The 19952-nt window shown below is 36.6% G+C and overlaps 1 protein-coding gene across 2 annotated transcripts in view; it reads left to right on the top strand.

The window, feature by feature from the left end:
* Window positions 1-16672, top strand: part of GDAP2 (ganglioside induced differentiation associated protein 2) — a 73790-nt gene extending 57118 nt beyond the window's left edge. For both annotated transcript variants that reach the window (XM_044239007.1, XM_044239008.1), the window contains exons 13-14: window positions 9219-9362; window positions 14133-16672. In XM_044239007.1, coding sequence (XP_044094942.1) covers window positions 9219-9362; window positions 14133-14180 — 192 coding nt within the window. In that variant the 3' untranslated portion in view covers window positions 14181-16672. The remainder of the gene's footprint in view (window positions 1-9218; window positions 9363-14132) is intronic.
* Window positions 16673-19952: the final 3280 nt, after the last annotated feature.

Below are 19952 nucleotides of genomic sequence, written 5' to 3'. Positions count from 1 at the left end.
ATTGATGCTTTGAGAGATTAAATAACATTTCCAAGGTAAGCAACTAATAGGTAGCAGAGGCTGGATTTTAATCTAAACATTTTAATTATAGAGCCTCCACTGATAACTACACAATATATTTCCATTTCCTCAGGACTTTGTCCTCAGCAATTTTCACCTTTTCCTGGCTCTAACTCATCAACTTTTAAACATGCTAAAGCCTACATTTCTCTCTCTTCCCCTTAACAACCACAGTTTTTTAGTGTGAGCTACATTCTATTTTCATTTTCTCCATTTTTTATACACCTTAAATTACTCCTGTCTTGTTCACACCCCACTCTGACAGCTAAAGCTACTCACACCAAACCACTGTTCATCTTTATTCTTTTTCCCTGCATCCTTAATCACGGATGGTCCCTCTCTCCTTGAAATGTTAATGTTCCCAAGCCCTCATCCTTTTCTTTCACTCTGTACCTTCTTTCATTCCTGTGCCTTCACCAACCCTCCAAATTATATGCAATTCCCAAATACATGTCAGGAGAGGCAATGAAGCCTAATGTTTAAAGCATGGGCCCAAGACTCAGGGAATATTACCAATCCCAGCTGTACCAACTACCAGTTTATCTTCTCAGGCAAGTTATGGAACTGCTCTGTGTGTTAATTTCATCTTCTATAAAATGGGAATAATAGTAGTAGTGTCCACCTTCTAGGGTTATTGGAAGAATGAAATTAGTTAATATGTATAAAATGCTTAAAATATTACCTGACCTAGAATTAAAATCTCAGTAAGTGTTACCATTGTTGTCATGACCATCATCCTTTCTGGGCTCCATGTTGAGCTGTTGAGTATATACTTCACGTAGATGTCTTACAGACACCTGAAGTTCAACCTTTTAAAAACAGAACTACTCATGTCCTCCTCCCCAACTCACTCCCAAACTTCTCTTTATGTTTCCTTTCTTAGTAAATGGGACCACTGCCTATTAGGTGCCTAAGCCGGGAACCAGGGGAGCATCATATTGTATCAGTCTATGTGCTTGCTTTTGTCCCAGTGTATGCCTGTGCCATGAGTCCCACTGCCTCTACCTGAGTTGATGCTGGCACCATCTTTCTTCTGAGAGGACACAGCTACCTCCTAGTTAGTGTCCATAGTGTCCTGCCTCCAGCGTAGCACTGTTCCTCCAGGACTGCCTAATGACATTTTCTTATCATATTAATATAAGAAGCCTAAAATATTTACTATAGGGTCTTTTGCAGAAATTGGCCGACCGGGTCTAAGTAAAAAGAAAAAAAGCAACAAAACCTGATTATATCAGTGGGGTTTGGAGAAAAAAAGGACTTATTTCAACATAAAGCCCAGGATTGTGTTATTTATTAGATGAATAGGGTTGAGAGAAAGGACTGTGTGATCCATGACTCCCAGGTGCCATCAGATAAAGGGGATCATGGATTGGGATATAAATTTGGGAGTCCCCTTTAAGTAAATAGAGCTTTAACTCTTTAAATATGTTAATGAATTAAGTCCCAAAGAGGATAGCTAAAGACAGACCCTGGGATCAAGGAAGGAGATCAAGGAGACATAATCTAAAAATCAGTGGGAGAGCCAAGACTGAGTAATGCTCTGGGAGCCAGTGGACAGGAAAAGCATCAAACACGGTAGAAGTAGTCATTATTTTAAAGTACTGTGGAGAAATTAGGTAAGATAAGTAGCAAAAAGTCCTCATTACACTTGTTAATTAATAGATGAGTGAATACTTCATTGAGAGAATGGTTTTCAACATGATTTCTCATTGTTTACAGAATTGTTGAATTTCTCATCCAAATACCACCTATAAAATTTGCATAAAATATTTTAAATAATTCTTTTAAAAGTTGCAGATTTCCTTTTGGTCCCTCAGTGTTAGAATAGCTTAATAAGTGCTAATTAAATACTTATGAGAACACTGGCCAGGCTTTAAAAAAAAAAAAAGTACAGTGTTCGAACAGTCTCTTAAATGAAAGACTTTTCCTGCTCTGTTCAGTTAAGTTCTGATTACATGGTCCTATCAGATAATGTCTGTTATCAACTTTTCCACTATTTTCTTATGCTCAGTGGGTGGCTGATTTTTTCTTTCTATAACAGTTGAAGATACTGCTTGACTGTTTCCCCGTATCTCATCATCCATTTATATTTATTCATCCATTGGCTACTGACATTTTTTCTTTAGTGGAGATAAACAGAAGGGTGAGCTTGGTTTTTAGCATATCTTTGCAAGAATGTCTGCTCTCCCCGCTTCTATTCAATATTGTACCAGAGGCTCTAACCAGTTTGTAATATGGCAAGAAAAGGAAATAAAATGGCTCTAGATGTAGAGGGGAGTAAATAATACTCTTTATTCACAGATGACTTGAACATCATGTAGAAAACTCGGTGGTATCCTCAGCAAAACTAGTAGAATTAATAAGTAAGTTTTCTCAAGGTTTCAGTGTTTAAGATTAGTATTTAAAAATTAGTTGTATGTATTAGCAACAAACATTCCAATTGAAATGTAAAAACTAATATTATTTACACTGTCATTAAAATATACTATATTTAAGGATAAATATGACAAAAGATGTGAAAGACCTATGCCTTGTACAAGTTATGTACACTGCAGAATATTCATAAGAGAAATTAAAGGAGACCTAAGTAAAGAAAGATATACACTGTATTTGTGGACTAGAAGACTTAATATTGTAAAATTCTCAATGCCTGCTAAATATGGTGATTCATTGCCAACCAAAAATTCAGCAAGCTTTTTTGTAGAAATTGACCAATAAAATGCAAAGAATTTAAATAACCAAAACTATCTTAAAAGAAAACCAAAGTTGAAGGACTGACAATCCCTGCTTTTGAAGCTTATTCTAAAGCTGTGGTACTCAAGGATATGTGAGGTATTGTCATAAAGACAGACCTATAGATCGGTGGAAGAGAGTAAAGAATCCAAAAACAGACTCATGTGTATATAGATAACTGGTGTTTGAGAAGAGTGCAAAGGCAGGTCAGTAGAAAAAGGAGTATCTTCGATAAGTGATACTGAAACAATTAGATATCCATATGCAAAAAAAAAAATGAACTGTGATCTGTGTCTTGCATCACATACAGAGATTAACTGGAAATGGGTCAAAGACCTAAATTATAAAATGTGTAACTATTAAGCTTCTAAAAATATATATGTAAGAGAGAAAGCTTTGTGACCTTGAGTAAAGCAAAGATCTCTTAGATACAACACCAAAATACAATCTATAAAAGAAATTGGACTTCATGAAAATTAAAAACTTCTGCCTTTTTAAAGATAGTTAAGAGAGTAAAAAGGCAAGCCACAGCCTAGGATAAAATCTCTGTAAATAGAGCATTTATCTGATAAAGGATTTCTCTTTAGAATAAATAAAGAAATCTCAAAAATCATTAAAAAGAAATCACTCAATTTAGAAATGGGCAGATTTGTGCAAGCATTTCCCCAAAGAAAATATATAACTGTCAGATAAGCACATGAAAAGATGTTTAACCTAATTAGTCACTAGGAAAGTGCAAATTAAATCAAAATGAGTTAACACTGCACTTCTGTTCGAGTGGCTTAAAGACTGACCATACCAAATGTTGGTGAGAATGTGGAAGAACTGGTATTCCCTTTCGGTGCTTATCTGAATGTAAAATGTTACAGAAACTTTGGCAGTTTCTTTGAAGAATTTCAAACAGTTTATTTAAAGAATTAAATGTATACCTACCATGTGATCCAGCCATTCCACTCCTAGTATTTACATGAGACAAATGAAAACATACCCATACAAAGACTTATACACAAATGCTCATAGCCCCTTTATTTGTTATAGTCAAAAACTGGAAATAACCTGCATGCCCATCACTGAGAGAATTGACAGCCAAACTGTGGTATGTCCATGCAATAGGATACTACTCAGTAATAAAGAAGAATGAACTCTTGATACATGGCAGCAACATAAATGAACCTCAAAATAAATAAGCCGAGTAAAAGAAGCCAGACAAGTATAACACGCTGTATGATTTCATTCATATAAAATTCTAGGGCATACAAACTAATATGTAATTACAGAAGGCAGAGCAGTGATTACCTGTGGACAGGGAGAAGGAGTGGGAGGGAGGAATTACAAAGGACCCTAAGAACCTTTAGGAGTGATGTCTATGTTCTTTTTCTTGATTATGTTAGTTGTTTCATGGGTGTATACATATATCAAAACTTAACAAATTGTATACTTCAGTTATGTGCAGCTTATTGTGTATCAATTATATCTTACTTAAAAGATACATTAAAAAAAAAAAACTGCAGTGAGAGACCACTACACTGCCACCAGAATAGCCAAAATTTAAAAGACTGGCAATGCCAGATACTGCCAATGATGTGCAGTGACTGGAATTCTCCTACATCATAAGTAGGAATTGGAAATTGTGCAACTACTTTGAAAAGAGTTATGAAAATCTCTTAGAAACTAAGTGTATATCTCATCTGTGACACATCAGTGCCACTGCTAAGTATTTACCTAAATGAATTGAAAACATGTGCCAAAAAAGACTTCTATAAGAATGTTCGTAGCAGCTTTCGTCATAGCAGCCCAAAAACTGGACACAGCCAAGGTGCTGCCCGTCAGTAGGATTACAAATAATTAAGCTCATGCATGTTCTCGTAATGAAGTGTTTCTTGGCGGTGAAAGAGAACACACTACTGATATACAGAACCACACACAAGAATCTTAAAAACATTAGACTGTGAGTGAAAGATTCCTTACATAAAAATTGATTATATGCTGTATGATTCCATTTATATGAAATTCTAGAGCAGACAAAACTAATCCATGGTAGAAAAAAAAACAAAACATCATTTGTCTCCATGGAGAGGGCCATAAGGGAAGAGGAACATGAAAGAACTTTCTGGGGTGATGAAATGTTTTGTAACTGAGTAGGATTTATATATATATATTTATATATATATATTATGTATTTGCCTAAACAGCAAAGTACAATTAAAATCTGTGCTCTTCATCAAATATAAATTTTATAGCAAAGAAACTGAACAAACTTTGAACTCTCATTAGAGATAATGAATGCTATAGTTGGGGACAGCTTTCTGATGTCTGCAGTTTACTTGGAAATGCAGCAAAAAAAGTAAGATGGATCAACAGATGAATAGAGGGATGGGTAGATATGTGTTAAAACATAAGGAAAATGTGAATGATTGGTGGCTAATACTGGTGTTCTTTTAACTTTAGTGAATACTTGAACATTTTCGTAATTTTCTTCTGTTATAAATTCAGATTTACCAATATAGTGTTTATTTGTACTAAACTTATAAAACTATGTGGCCACTCTTTGCTAAGATATGACTTTAATCCCTCCTCCTCCACAGTAGAGAGTCTATAAATAGTTATCCAGCCTGTGGCATTGATGGAAGCACATTACCAGAAATTTCAGTGTTAGAGCCACCAGCCTTGGCTGCCACACATTGGAATTGCTTCAAATAGGAGTCAGTGGCAGGCTGCGCAGAGGCTGAAGACCAGATATATAAAGTGAAAAGCATTATGTTAACCTCTTGATAACATTTTGCAATGGGGAAAATGAGGGAGGATTGAGAGAATAAGACACATGTGTAATGAAATCCATCCATTATTTTATACTAAGTCAAAAACTCTAAATGGGGTGTTTATAATTATAAAATAATGAGATGAAATCAAGGGATAATAAAACAATCGAATCACACTGTTCTGATTTCAGTACTTCTCAGATCTTTTCCAGGACACTCCACCCAAAGTGGTAATAAATTGACTGCTCATATAAATCACTACTCTTTTTTTCTTCTTTGAAGTTTACTAATACAAGGCAAACTATTTAAACCCACTCTTGATTCTGGCTCCAGTAGATTATTTTAGTACACACATGTACTAAAGTCTTTTATTGTCTTTTCCTAGTTTATATTATTTTGTGATCCTGTGCTCTTGGCTTTCCGTTTGTGAATAATTGGGTGAAAGAATTTACAGCATTCACAAAACAACAGTCCTTTTTCAAATTTTAAATTTTCATCGGTTCATTAAAATAGGAGGGGAGGTGAATCATGAGAGACTATGGACTCTGAAAAACAATTTGAGGGGTTTGAAGGGGCGGGGGTGTGGGAGGTTGTGGTACCAGGTGGTGAGTATTATAGAGGGCACGGATTGCATGGAGCACTGGGTGCGGTGAAAAAATAATGAATACTGTTTTTCTGAAAATAAATAAATTGGAAAAAAAAATCATGCAAATATTAATAAAGATTTAGTGGTTTTAGAAGTGAAAAAAAATAGGAGGTAATAAGTAACATAAGTTTATGTAAATGCATATTTATGACATAAATTATTGAAAATTAAAAGCTAAGTTATAGAAAACTGAAATTTTAAGAAGCAAAGACAGTGCTCTTGTGTGTCCCTGAACAGAAAACTGGGTTTTTCCTTCTGTCTACTTTGAGTAATTTTCTCTTGCCAATACCTGGAGGATGTGAAGGAGGTAATGACAGAAAATGGGACAGAGAAATGTTTTTCTCTTTCGCAGATTGTATGCCTGAGGTCACTGCCTAGTCTCCCCAACCCAGCCTTCTCTTTGGGTTTACCACTGCCACCCCACTATGTCGTTTGGTGTGGCATATACAGGATTCTTTGCCTAGAACTATACAATTAAGAGGGACCTTAAAGACCATGTAAGTCTAACTTGCTCGTTTTATAGAGGAGGAACTTGAGGTGCAGATTGAAGTACAATGTATTTTTATTGTAGAATGAAGAAATATTAAACCACCCCTAAAGAGTATTAAAATAGTACACCCAGAAACTCTCACCCCTCCCCTGAGTTGTTAATTCTTCCAACACCTTAAATTCCCTGCTTTTTTTGGTGGTTAATTACACACTGCATATGGTTTTGTATAAGACATTCCCTGCGTTGGGGAATTTACAGTCTCTAGAGAATCCGATAATACAATACAGAATACTAATTATGCCATAGCATGAATAAACAAAGTGTTTGTTGGAACATTTAGAAGCTCCTTTCCAGTTTTGGGTGGAAGTGTGGTCAAAGAAGTCCTCCTAACTGGGGTGAATTTTGATCTAAGCTCTGAAGAACAATTGCCAGGCATATAAAAGCAGCATGTAAAAAGCTTCAGAGGCAAGAGAACAAAGGCACAAGAGTTTTCTGCTTAGGCCCTTACAGTTCTGTATTTTTCCCATGCAGCAGGGGCTCCTTGCATATATAGGTATTCACCTGTTTCTGTGGGCCATTCATTGCATTTAGTACATTTTGCCTTACGTAGTTGTTATGCTTCTGCTTATAATCTAGCTCCTCTACTAAAACCCAAGCCCCCTTTAGAGGAATAGCTCTATCACTGTTACCCTGTATCACCGACAGCTCAGTGCTTAATACACAGATGACCAATAGATGTTTAATTCCTTGCACACATGTTTAATCTCTTAACACAGCCATCAGGTGCTTCTCTGTTTGGACTTTACAATCTTCCTAGTTCCTTAAGCTCTTTCTGGAATCTGTAAAATGTCTGTGATCTCTCCATAGCTCTTACTGGTTTATTAGCTACTTCTGCTCCTAATCTGGAAGTGTCACTACTCTAGTTTGCAGAAAATGAGGTATATAACACTGTGTGCTTTAAAGAAACTGATGTCAAAAAATGATTTGGGGTATGTAAATAAGTGACTGTTTAATTTGATTTAAATTAACCCACCTGGTTCTAGCAAGGCCAGGTGCCTCCCCTGTACTCCATCACTCCCCTCCAGAGGGTAATGTTAATATTTGAGACCTTATGCCAGTCATTGGTAGTATAGCCAAAATAGAATAGTGACTCAGACTGTAAAAATCATTGTAGAATAAGTTCTATCTTTATTTACTCATTCTTTATCAAATACTTTGAGAATGATGGTTCCATCTGTGTCTTATAAAACTTTAGACTATTATTCTATGATTGTCTGCCAAGTCCTAGGGAAATTACAGAAATGGACATAAGAAACTAAAATACTAGGAATTTATAAAATACTAGGAAGGAATAAGTGCTCTAAATGCAATGGAAATTTCAGGTATTATGAATTCAATAGAAGAGAGAATCTGGAGCTGTAAGGGAGAAATAATGAAGGAAGTGAGTCTCTACCAAGTGCAGACTTGGACAAGATCCTGACAAGTTAGTGCAGTGTTGTCTCTGTTCTTTTATGCCTATTCTCATAAGGAGGTACGAAGGAAGTATGTCATATTAGAGGCATGAAATATGTGAAAGGTTTGAACAGCACCTGGAAAATTGGTAAGATTGACATCAGTGGCAGATGCCCAGAGTGTTGTGTGTGTATAACATACCCAGCTGTACATTCGTAGTGCACTGTCCCAGTGCCCATGTTCATATGCACATGTTTCCTTCTGTAAATAAAATGGGGATAGCAACAATATTGTATCTACCTCATAGAATCATTGTGTAAGCCATTGGTAAACATGAGTAATTAAGACTGGCATTTAGATAGACAATAATTTGTGAGTTCTAGTTGTTACCTAGTTTATGTAGTATTGTTTGTTATTAAGAATTTTTTTTCTTTTTTTGGAGCCAACAAATTTTGCAGACTAGCTTTTATAGAGGGATTGCATGTTGCAAAGTGAAATGAGCAAAGGTGGCTCCACAGAAGATTTGCTTTGATTGATTAAGAAAGAGACCACATGCCAAATGTCAGCTGAAAAATAAATGTATCAAATATTGGCAAACTTTTCAGTCTCATTTGAAAAAATGAAAAGAGCTTGTGAATTTGGAGATGTTAACCATTTTCAGAGTAGCAGTGAATCAATTATTCTACCAAATAATGTCGGGGATTTTGCCCACAATCCACAGTAAGAAGCATCTGTTGCATGACAACATACTGCACACATAGGAGTATAGAGACACCTAAACAGAAGCAAAAGCTTCCTGAAATACTTTGCTCACCCTTACTGCCTTCCCCAGTAATTGTTACTCTGGTGTTGTTCCTTTTTATTGTTGTTTTTACTGCTGTTCATAATCCATTAAACTGATTGCATAATTCACTGGTGAACTACAACCCATACTTTGAAAAACATTACTTATTACAAGCTTTTTCTGACCTGCTTTCAATTTTGAAACATAGTTTCTCCCTAGTATAAATCTTCAAAACCATGTTTGTATTTCTAACTTTGGCCACTGGCTTAAATTGTTTTCTCTTCTCTTAATCAGGTATCAACATGGTTTTTTACCACCTTTTCTGTCTCGGGACTGAAGGACAAAATCCACCATGTGGACAGCCTCCACCAGCTATTCTCTGCCATATCACCAGAACAGATTGACTTTCCTCCTTTTGTCCTTGAATATGATGCCAGGGTAAGAAGTACCAGGAGTTCTCCCTCACCTGGTGCAGTATCTTAGCTTTTCTATAGGGCACTGCTGACGGGCACAACATCCTTTGATTAGAAGAGGATATGAATGCCATTAGCATGTTCTAGTAAACTTGCTAGTATCATTTAATGTTCTTTTCCTACAGTAAATAGGAAAACTCTTTGTCCTAAGAGAGGACTTTTTCCCCAGTGAACTTTTCAATAGGAGATTTTCCTACTGTTGGTTTGAAGCCAATCCTTGCTTATATTGTCCATTTTCTACCACCTCTGCCTAATTATCTTAAGATTGATTAACTTTTTTTCTATGCAAGTAGAGTCAGAAGAATCTGTTGGTGTGTGACATTTTTCAGTATTAATTCAAAACAGTAGGCTATCTTAGTAGCCTTACCCTACTAAAGGTTTCATTTTGCCAAAAGTTTATATAATGTTTTTAAGAGTATCACCAGTAATATTAGTATAATTACTTATAGATGCATTTATGAATATATTACTTAAACACTGATAAAGGGCTACTCTTGAATTTTATCAAAGCTCCATCCCATTGTGTTTATTCGTGCTTTAGTAGTTCAAAAAAAAAAAAACAAAAGTAAGTAACATACTTGGCCAAAAGATCATCAGTCTTCTTATTTAACTGTTGCTGATTACATATTTTTATGCATGAGTCAGGGAATATATTTGAAGCTTATATTCAGTTTGAAATGAATTGTTTTTCCCTAATTATTGTACAGCATGTATACACTAAAATAATTATTCTGCAAGACATTTTCTCTCTACCATTTCTTTAACTTCAGCTATAATTTCTGTCTCCCTTTATGTGAAGAGCAGAGTATTTAATGTGTTCTAATGGCTAATAAAATTTCATGCTTGGCTTTTGAACAAAGAGGATTTGTAATTGAAGCGGCTGGGTCATAGATACAAAGATTATTGAATGGGGGGAAGAACATCAGTTTGTGTTTATTGTAGATTGCTGGAATAGAAAATGGCCTTATTGTTATTCTTTTGAAGTATACATCTCTCTTATTAATAATTAAAAAAATGGGTAGCAGGAAATGAAAGGCACTAAAAGATATTTTGTGACCAAAAATTCAGAATGACAATTCAAAGCTAGTGTCTGGATTTATAATTTATTTTCTAGGGTATAATATACAGGTTGGATTGTATTGATTAGAAAACCCAAATGCCTGTTTTTTAAGCCAACACATTTTCTATATACTTAAGGGCCTATAAAGCCAACTTCCATTAAGTTTCAACACCACACTCAAACTTTGTTTTGTTTTTTTGCTTCTTTTAGGTTTTTCTTATATTTTATATATCAAATGATATGCTAAATCAAAATTTAATAAAATAACCTATAATCTCAGAGCGCCTGGGTAGTTCAGTCAGTTAAGCCTCTGAGTGGGGCTTAGTTCATGATCTCGGGGTCTTGGGATCCAGCCATGCGTTGGGCTTTCTGCTCAACAGGGAGCCTGCTTCTCCCTCTCCCTCTTCCCCTCCCCTCACTTGTGCACACATGCTCTGTCTCTTTCTAATAAATAAATAAAATCTTTATTTTAAAAAAACCTGTAATCTAACTCTTGGGTGATTGGATCATCTCTCTGTGCCTGTACTAGAGCTCTCTAATATTGAGATATTAAGCCGTCTGTATATAAAGGCCAAAGAGAGATATAAAAACAGGGAAGAAACAAAAGAAGGTGTTAGGAGATGATGTGGGAAGGCCCAGTAGAGGGCAGGTCACTGGATACTAGAGCTTTTCATGTTACTTGTAGCACTTTGGCTTTGTGGTCTGTGGGGAGTATTCTGCAAGGGAGACCTACTGTTATATTTCTGTTTAGAATGATGGCAAAAGAAACAGCATAGAAACAGCATAACTAGGGAGGTTAACACTTTGGGCAGGTAGACAAGCAAGAGGCTATCAGTAGGCCAGAGGAGAAATGAGACCAGAGCTAGGGCAGCAATAGTGATAATGGCAATGACTGGAAGATCTTAGATTTAGAAGTAAACATTTTAGGAAATAAAATCCACAGCATCTGGTGACTGAGTAAACCATTAGGGGAGATGAAAGAGGAAGGATGCCTAAGGTGACTACAGTTTCTGCTGTAGGAAACTTGGTGGACAGTATTTGCTGCCATGCCAGAGAGGCAGTTTGAAGGAAGAGTGTTGGGGTGAGGGTGTTGAGGGAATGAGAGAGAAGAGACAGGTGGAATGTTTGGTTTGTGACACACTAGGATTGAGGTGGAGATCCAGTAAGTGGTTAGATACTATCCTGTAAAGAAATATTTGCCTTTGCTAGGAAAATGAAATATATAATCAGAGAAAAGGAAATGAGTATAGAATTGGTTAATTTATTGTCCTATTCAGTTGTGCCTTGCACATAGTAGGTGTGACAGGGCACAATGTGTCATGGTTGACTGGTTTCCATGGCCTTCTATCCTCTGGGTCTTTTGTGACTTTGAACAGTGACGTAAGTTTTATAGGCGTGAAAGGAGTCTTTGAAGGTAATTAGATGGTAATTTTTATCTCTCTCTCTATATCAAAACGTTACGGAGACCATTTCAGAAAGGCTGCTAGTCAGCATTCTTACAAATATAAAATACAGTCAAAGAGAGGGTACACAAATTTACCTGGCAACCGTTCTTCAAATTTCTAAGATTGTTTCCAGAAATAGCGAAAATGGATTGCTCAGCGGTCTTTTTGCACAGTGTGAGACTAATATAAAAAGCTGTGTTACATAGCATTAAGAATTAGATTTGCCCTTCTTACTTTATCACAAGTTAATGTAGAAAGGAAAACCTAAAAATATTTGGTAGTTACAGAATGGAATGGAGAAATCTTAAAGATGGATAGTGAACTTCAGAACAGAGTTCTCTCTTCAGGCATGTTTCTTTTTTTTTCTTTGTTTTATTTTTTTTTCCAATTTATTTATTTTCAGAAAAACAGTATTCATTATTTTTTCACCACACCCAGTGCTCCATGCAAGCCGTGCCCTCTATAATACCCACCACCTGGTACCCCAACCTCCCACCCCACCACCACTTCAAACCCCTCAGATTGTTTTTCAGAGTCCATAGTCTCTTATGGTCCACCTCCCCTTCCAATTTACCCAAAAGCACATACCCTCCCCAATGTCCATAACCCTACCCCCCTTCTCCCAACCCCCCTCCCCCCAGCAACCCACAGTTTGTTTCGTGAAATTAAGAGTCACTTATGGTTCTTAAGCATAGCTTCCATACATGTTGAGGCTATAGGAGTGGTAAATATAACAGATCTTGATAAGAAATTCTAAACTACAAAAAAAAAAAAAAGTTTTCATTAATTTTTTCTCAATTATCCTGAAATGCAGCCAATCTTAGGGTTTGTTTCTACCTAATTTTTTAAAAATCTTGTTAATACCTGGTCAGATTTATAATCAAAAAGTAAATTTTCCTAGATCTTCTTTTATTTTTCTGGCTATGGTACTGTATCAATTCTTGCCCAGAGCATGTCCCCTGAAAAATGTCAGGGCTTTTAGGGGTACTGGCAGGAGGGGCGCTCAGTCAGTTAAACGTAGGACTCTGTTTCAGCTCAAGTCATAATCTGAGGGTTGTGAGATCGGCCCTGATTGGGCTCCACACTGGGTGTGAAGCCTACTTAAGAATCTCCCTCCCTCCTTATCCACCCCCACCCCACTCACGCTCTTGCTCACCCTTTCCCAAAAAAAAAAAAAAAAAAAAGTTTCTGATACCCTTAGTTACTCAAATAACATTTAACCACCTACTCTTTTCAAAACTGGTTAGAGTTAATGCTCCATCATAACCAATAGTGTAAATATACCATAAAGCAATGCTACTTGCAGCTGTGTCTCATTCTCCGTTCCTAGTATCTACATTAATGCTAAACATTTCTGTTTATAGTTTACTGAAAAACTATTTGTCAAATACTTTCCTTAAAAATGAGAAATGAGGGGTGCCTGGGTGGCTCAGTGGGTTAATAAGCCTCTGCCTTCAGCTCAGGTCATGATCTCAGGGTCCTAGGATCGAGCCCCACATCGGGTTTTCTGCTCAAGCAGGGAGCCTGCTTCCTCCTCTCTGTCACTGCCTACTTCTGCATACTTGTGATCTCTGTCAAATGAATAAATAAAGTCTTTTAAAAAAAGAGAGAGAGAAATGAATCCCAAGTCCCATAAATGTAATCAAAGGTCCATTTACCGTCAAATTAACTGTCTCCACTTTTATTAAGATAAAGTTAGACAAAATGCAGTCAGAAAATTCAAACGTACTCTTCTGTTCCATCATTCTGTATTAAGGTTCAGTATGCAGTAAGACAACCCAGTCTAACAAAATCATCTGGGCGCTAGATTTGAATACACGAGGATTTCAATTCAGACTCCTTGTTACTGCTAGGTGAATTTAGGTGAGTTCTGCAAGCTGTGTGATCCTCAGTTTCTTCTTCTGCAAAAAGTGGTTACCTACCTCATGGCATTATGTAAGGATATAAAGGGATAATGAAAGAAAATGCTGTTATAAAGTATCTGGCATTTAGCATATTCAGTGAGGAATAATGTTATTGAAGAATATTATCATCCTAATGACCTCTGCCCACTTTATACCAGCTCTGGCTGACTGAAATGGAATCGTTTTCATGGCACACCTTGCTCAGGGTCAGGCATGAGCTAGACATTTTACAAATGTGGTATCATTGACTATAAATCCTTTTCTTTCACATTCCCATTTAAATTGGTTTTATTACTTAATGTTCTTGTCTTTTTTTTCTTCCACAGGAAAATGGGCCTTACTATACGTCTTATCCCCCATCACCAGATTTGTGACCTGCCATCTTTTAGTGCTACTGGTTTCCAAGGACATCACTTTCTCCACGAATCGCTACCTATTGAAGTGAAATTCATTTTTGCTGTTCAGATCCAGAGAGCCTTTTGTCCCCCACCTCTCTGGTATTTTTTTATTGACTGTATATTTTCTGGCACATAAGCAATCTGACAATGGTAGGCCGTTCTGAACTGCACACTTATTTTAAATTTGTATATTTGTATCAAAAGAAAATGTTCATTTTTAGAGGGCTGTTAATAGAAATTGGGGAGCAACTTTTGAGTATCTTCAGTTTCCTGAAAGGACACTGGATTTCCCATTAGACAAGCCACCAGTGTTGTTCACACTGTTTCTTTAACGTTGCACGCTTCCTTTGTGTACTTAAGTGTTTCTCAAAATATATAGAACCAGTGTATGCTGACCGTATGCATTGTTTCCTTCAGATCCTGGCATTACATTTCATACAGATAATTTGGTTATGGTAGAAGAAAACTGTCTGGGATCAAGGATGTGGAAATGCATCTGATCAAAACATTGAAATCATTAGCAAAATATGGGTCTTAGAATCTTACTGCACCAGTGAAGATTAAGATTTTGGATTAAATGTTTTGTTAAAATTGTCACTGTTCCAGTCTCAGCAGTGGGGGAAAATAAGAAAACGGTATCTTCTGCCTTTTTCCTGTATTCGTGGGTGATTTGGTGTCCTTTTTAAAGGACTGCACTCATTAGTACTTTTACGTGAAAGGCATCTCCTGGACTCCATTACTGAGCCTTTAGAGAGGGTGCTGTCTCCCCAGAGTTGTGATTTTGTTGGGCTTTACAGCTGCTGCCTCTAAGGACATGTCCTCACAGTGTCTCTAGAGTTGCCTACGTTAAAATGGAGGAAGTGTGTTACAGTGAACAAAATTGCAGACTGCTGTTGCCACTCAGGCTCTATTTGTGCCTTAGCTTGCTTATGAATAAAAATTAGAATTATGATACGGACCTTACAGAGGTATCATAAGGCCAGCATGTAGAAAGGGCTTGTGATGTCTTCGGATGCAAAAATGCCAGGGGAGTTTGTGTAGGTGTCACTTCAGTTAGTTTTTAAGTGGTACTAAATGTACTTGAGCGTACTACGAGGCATTCCTCTTGGCCTTGGCACATTTTGAGTGTCTAACAGCTCTTGTCCTAAGCTCTTGTCTTAGGACAAGAGCTGTTACTAAAAAATCCCAACTCTGAGGAACTTCTTCCTACTTTGTCCAGAATTTCTTCTTGCCTCCTCCTCCCCCAGTGCTACACTTTAACAAGAGGCATCTGTTAGCCATTTTAAACATTTCTTCTTGAATTGAGGTCAAACCAGTATCATTTCCATCTGGGTGTCTTCATAATTCTTTTTGATTCCTACACCCACCCACCCCCATCTCCCTCACTCCATCATGTACATTGGCAGTTCAGAGAAGAAAAAGTAGAACTGTTCTGTTCTAATGTGTTCAGGATCAGTGCTTCCAAAGGTCCCATTCCTCTGTGCCCAAATTAATTCTTAAGTGGATAAAAGAAACACTTCTTTTATGACAGAGAAATCCCCCTATAGTTGTATTAGCCCCGTTCTCTGTTTTCCCCTACAAACAAAAAGGGGCTTAACATTCCTTCAATAGGCCCTCATATCTTTTGCATGGAACAGACACATTTGCTCTGTGTCAGACATCAAAGCCACTTGCTCCTTATATATGCTTATTGGGTGAAGGTTTCCTGTTACCTTCCCTAGGTCATCAGATCCAGACAGCCAGTCAGATGTCTACTAGTAAGCTGCCTCTCAGACAAGACTACTTTCAGTCCCTTAAGCCTTGAGCTTTAAAAATCTGAAAAATTACCTTCATCTTCTCCAGTCTATTGTTAGATCATATTTGAGGTATCTTTGCACTAGGAGCAATTATAAAAATATGCCAACTTTTCCTTTTTGAAAGTGGACTTGGCTATCTCAAATTGGCATTTGGCCTGAATCATTTCCTGTATAGATAATAGAGGCTGCAAGCTACTTTGCCATTTGAAAGGAAGAAAATTGATGTGTAGAATTTCTTATAAGCAATAATTTTGAAAGAATGTCCCTTTGCTATATTCATATGAGTATATTAATGTCTAGTAACACAAGCAGGATTCTATATATAGTGAGATTCTCGTTCAGTTGCTGTCTTAGGGTATAAAGTTAGTGTGGAACTATATACGTACTAACTGCATTTTATAATTTAATGGTGACTCTAGATAAGGGTTGCACTTCTCAGTGAAACTAAATTTGGTATGGGACCAAATTCATGCTTTCTTAGCTATCTAAAAAGTGTTATGTAATGAAGTTGTTTCAATGTATTAAATCCTACCAAAGGAAGGTAGTGACCTTGATAATGAAATGACTGTGTAACGTTCCGTATATATCTGCCTTTGTCAAGAGGTTGGGTTGCCTGGAGAACACATGCCATTTTCAGAGACACATTAGAGAATAAAAGGATGACTGGGTGGAGATGAGTACTAGCATCTGATGTTAATTCAAAGCACCACCAACTCCTTAATTTAATTAAACTTTGGTCATGCCAAATGCTAGTTGAACTGAGTAAGAAACAGCATACAAAATATTAAGTAAATTCATTAATTCATGCAAGGCATAATAGGATTTTCTTAAACAAGTACCTTTCTTCAGCATATATTTGGATTCTTCTTAACTTACCTATATCCAAGTTTCTTGACAGTGAAAAAAAATTCGAAAAAAAATTGTCTTTATTAGACTCTCTTAAGGCTTAGAGACCAAGTGGTTTAAGATTTTCTTTTCTTTAATACACATCTTATTTCATTGGCCAGTACCCTATTGTGTTTATTTTCTCAAAGGGATTCAGTTAGTTTGAGACTAAAGAACAGAGGATTTTTAGAGTATTTTTGATAGGAAAAATGGGTATAGATTTTTTATCATATATCTGAAATCTTGAAGGATTAAAATATCTTGGGTTTCTAGAGAGGGAAGCATGTAACCACTCTAGTAGAAAAACATGGCTTGCCTTTTTTTTTTTTTACCTGTTTTCTGTTTGCTGAGATATCATTCAGTGAATTCAAACTGTAGATAATGGTTTCTTTTCTTTGCAATAGCTAATAGGAAAATGATAGTATAGTTTCAGTATAAGCTAAAAATATCTCTTTGTGTTTCCCTGGATTGTCCATGTATGTATATATAGAGTTTATATTGATTACTATATGAAATTATTAAAATTTGAAGTACTAGAAAGAGAAAGATTTTATGGTTCTAAGAACCATGGATTGATTGTATTAAGGGCCCAAAGGACTGCAAAATAGCATATACACTTCTAAAATTGGAGTTAACCAGGAGTGTCAGATTGCCATTCTCTTTTTCTTTTTTTTAAAGATTTTATTTATTTTTTTGGCAGACAGAGATCACAAGTAGGCAGAAAAGCAGGCAGAGAGAGAGGAGGAAGCAGGCTTCCCACAGAGCAGAGAGCCCAATGTGGGGCTCGATCCCAAGACCCTGAGATCATGACCTGAGCTGATGGCAGAGGCTTTAACCCACTGAGCCACCCAGGTGCCCCAGATTGTCATTCTCTTATTAAGTTACAGTCATCATAGTCACCATGAGGACTAGAGTGTTTTACCTATACTGGCACTAATATACCTCGCAGTTTATGATTGACTCTTGGTTCAGGATTGCCTGAAACCATGAAAGATTAAAGGAGGACTCTACCTTTGACCTAGGTCATATCAGAAACACAGAGATTATAAGAATTGCCTAGTAGACCAAACTAGGGGCGCCTGGGTGGCTCAGTAGGTTAAAGCCTCTGCCTTCAGGGGAGGTCATGATCTCAGGGTCCTGGGTCAGGGTCCTCTGCTCAGCAGGGAGCCTGCTTCCTCCTCTCTCTCTCTGCCTGCTTCCTCCTCTCTCTCTCTCTGCCTGCTTCTCTGACTACTTGTGATCTCTGTCAAATAAATAAATAAAATCTTTTAAAAAAAAAAAGAATCGCCTGGTAGACCAAACCATATCTACATATGCATATAAATACACATGTACATATATACCTTCATACATACATACATACGTGCATACATACATGCACATACTCATGATAATCTACTTTGCATTACAGTCTTCAAATGTGGTTTCTGTGGCCCATATGTAGAGAACATAGAGCAATAAGTAATATAATTCAAGCTTGGATTCTATCAAAATAGCCCTTAAGCGGATGATATCAAGGTCATTTTATATATTAGTGGCTCTCCTGGATATTAGTTGTTAATTTTGTTTTCTTTGCTTCCAGGAACAGTACCTAATCTTTCTAAGTGAAGTAAGCATTAAATGTATAGGGCCACTGATTTCAAGGAGAAAAACATAGATATTTTCTAGGTGAATTACACTAACAAAATCGTAACTACTGGATGTGACCTAATATTTTTGTTGAACAGTTAAAATTAATACATTTTATATACACAGTCATACTTTTTTTTTTTTTTGCAATGTGTTTTGCTAGTGTAAGCACACAGTCAACACAGTCATTATAAACAGAGCCAGTACTTTGTCAGACTAGTTCTTGTGGGACAAAATACTTAATTATGAGCTTAACATACATAAATGATTTTAATTGCTATTGGGCACAGGGGACGTAAAAACGTTTTATTGACATGATCTTAAAATTTGTTTATTCAGAATGCTTTTATGAATATTTTGCATTTAAAAATTTATTTTAGTCTTTCTGAATTAGAAGTTTGATCCCATTTGAAGAGGATCCCACTCTGTGGGATATATAGCCTATGAAGAACCAGTAGTAAAATAATGTATGTATTGAACCCCAGGGTAGGATAGTCTGTTTTGGTCATTTATACCTGGCTTTTCTCTAATCGCTGAGATTAACCTACATAGTAGTACAAAATGCAGTAAATGCCAGCCTTCTCTATGGGAATCTAGACTAGTGCTTCTCAAACTTTAATGTGCATATATTAAATCAGCTGGCACTATATTAAAATGCAGATTCTGATATAGTAGCTCTGGGGTGGAGCCTGGGATTCTTAGTTTCTAACAAGCTCAGGTGATTATCAATACTCCTAGTCCCAAGACCACAAGTAAAAGAGCTAGACTGTATCAGCTTCCGTATCTTCCCTGTTTTGAAGAACGAGACAACAACTGTCCTAATTCCTTCCGTGGCCAGGCACTCACTTTCATTATCTCACTTAATCCTACAAATCCTATGAGGTAAGATGGTGATAGAGAGGTTAAATGACCTGCTGACGCCCATGCGCACAAGCAGTACAGTATTGAGCCGTGTTTTTCAAACTTAAATAATGCACATCCCCTTTTAATAAAGAAAGGCTCTCTTAGTTCCTCACTTTTTACTCCACTATTTATGTTACCTAAGTATATATGAATATAAAGCTACATATAATGTTTTATGTTTATAGCTCTTGCACAAGTATAAAACCCAAAGAAGTTTATAGATAGACATGAGCAAAACTATAAAACCAATAAAATTTAAAATAACATTAGTGAAATATGATGGATGATGACGTTTCACCGAAACGAAACTGTCAGTTGTAACATGATTGTGTGTGGAGTCCTGTCTCACAGGTTCTTTTGAGTTCTGCATACATCTGCCAGGTGCTTTGTGTGCCACAAGGTGACTCAGTTCTCCCACTGCATTGCTCAGTTCAGACTCTTTTACTGTCATTGTAGTACACAGTGATGTTATCTGGTCTTCATCTATCTTCACTGCATCATTTCCCTATTTAGTCAGTCTCTGTTCTCCATAAGC

The sequence above is a fragment of the Neovison vison genome, chromosome 2, assembly GCF_020171115.1.
Source record: "Neovison vison isolate M4711 chromosome 2, ASM_NN_V1, whole genome shotgun sequence".
Classification (NCBI taxonomy): Eukaryota; Metazoa; Chordata; class Mammalia; order Carnivora; family Mustelidae; genus Neogale; species Neogale vison.
The sequence above is the reverse complement of the archived record's forward strand: the minus strand, read 5'-3'. Positions and strand labels throughout refer to the sequence as shown.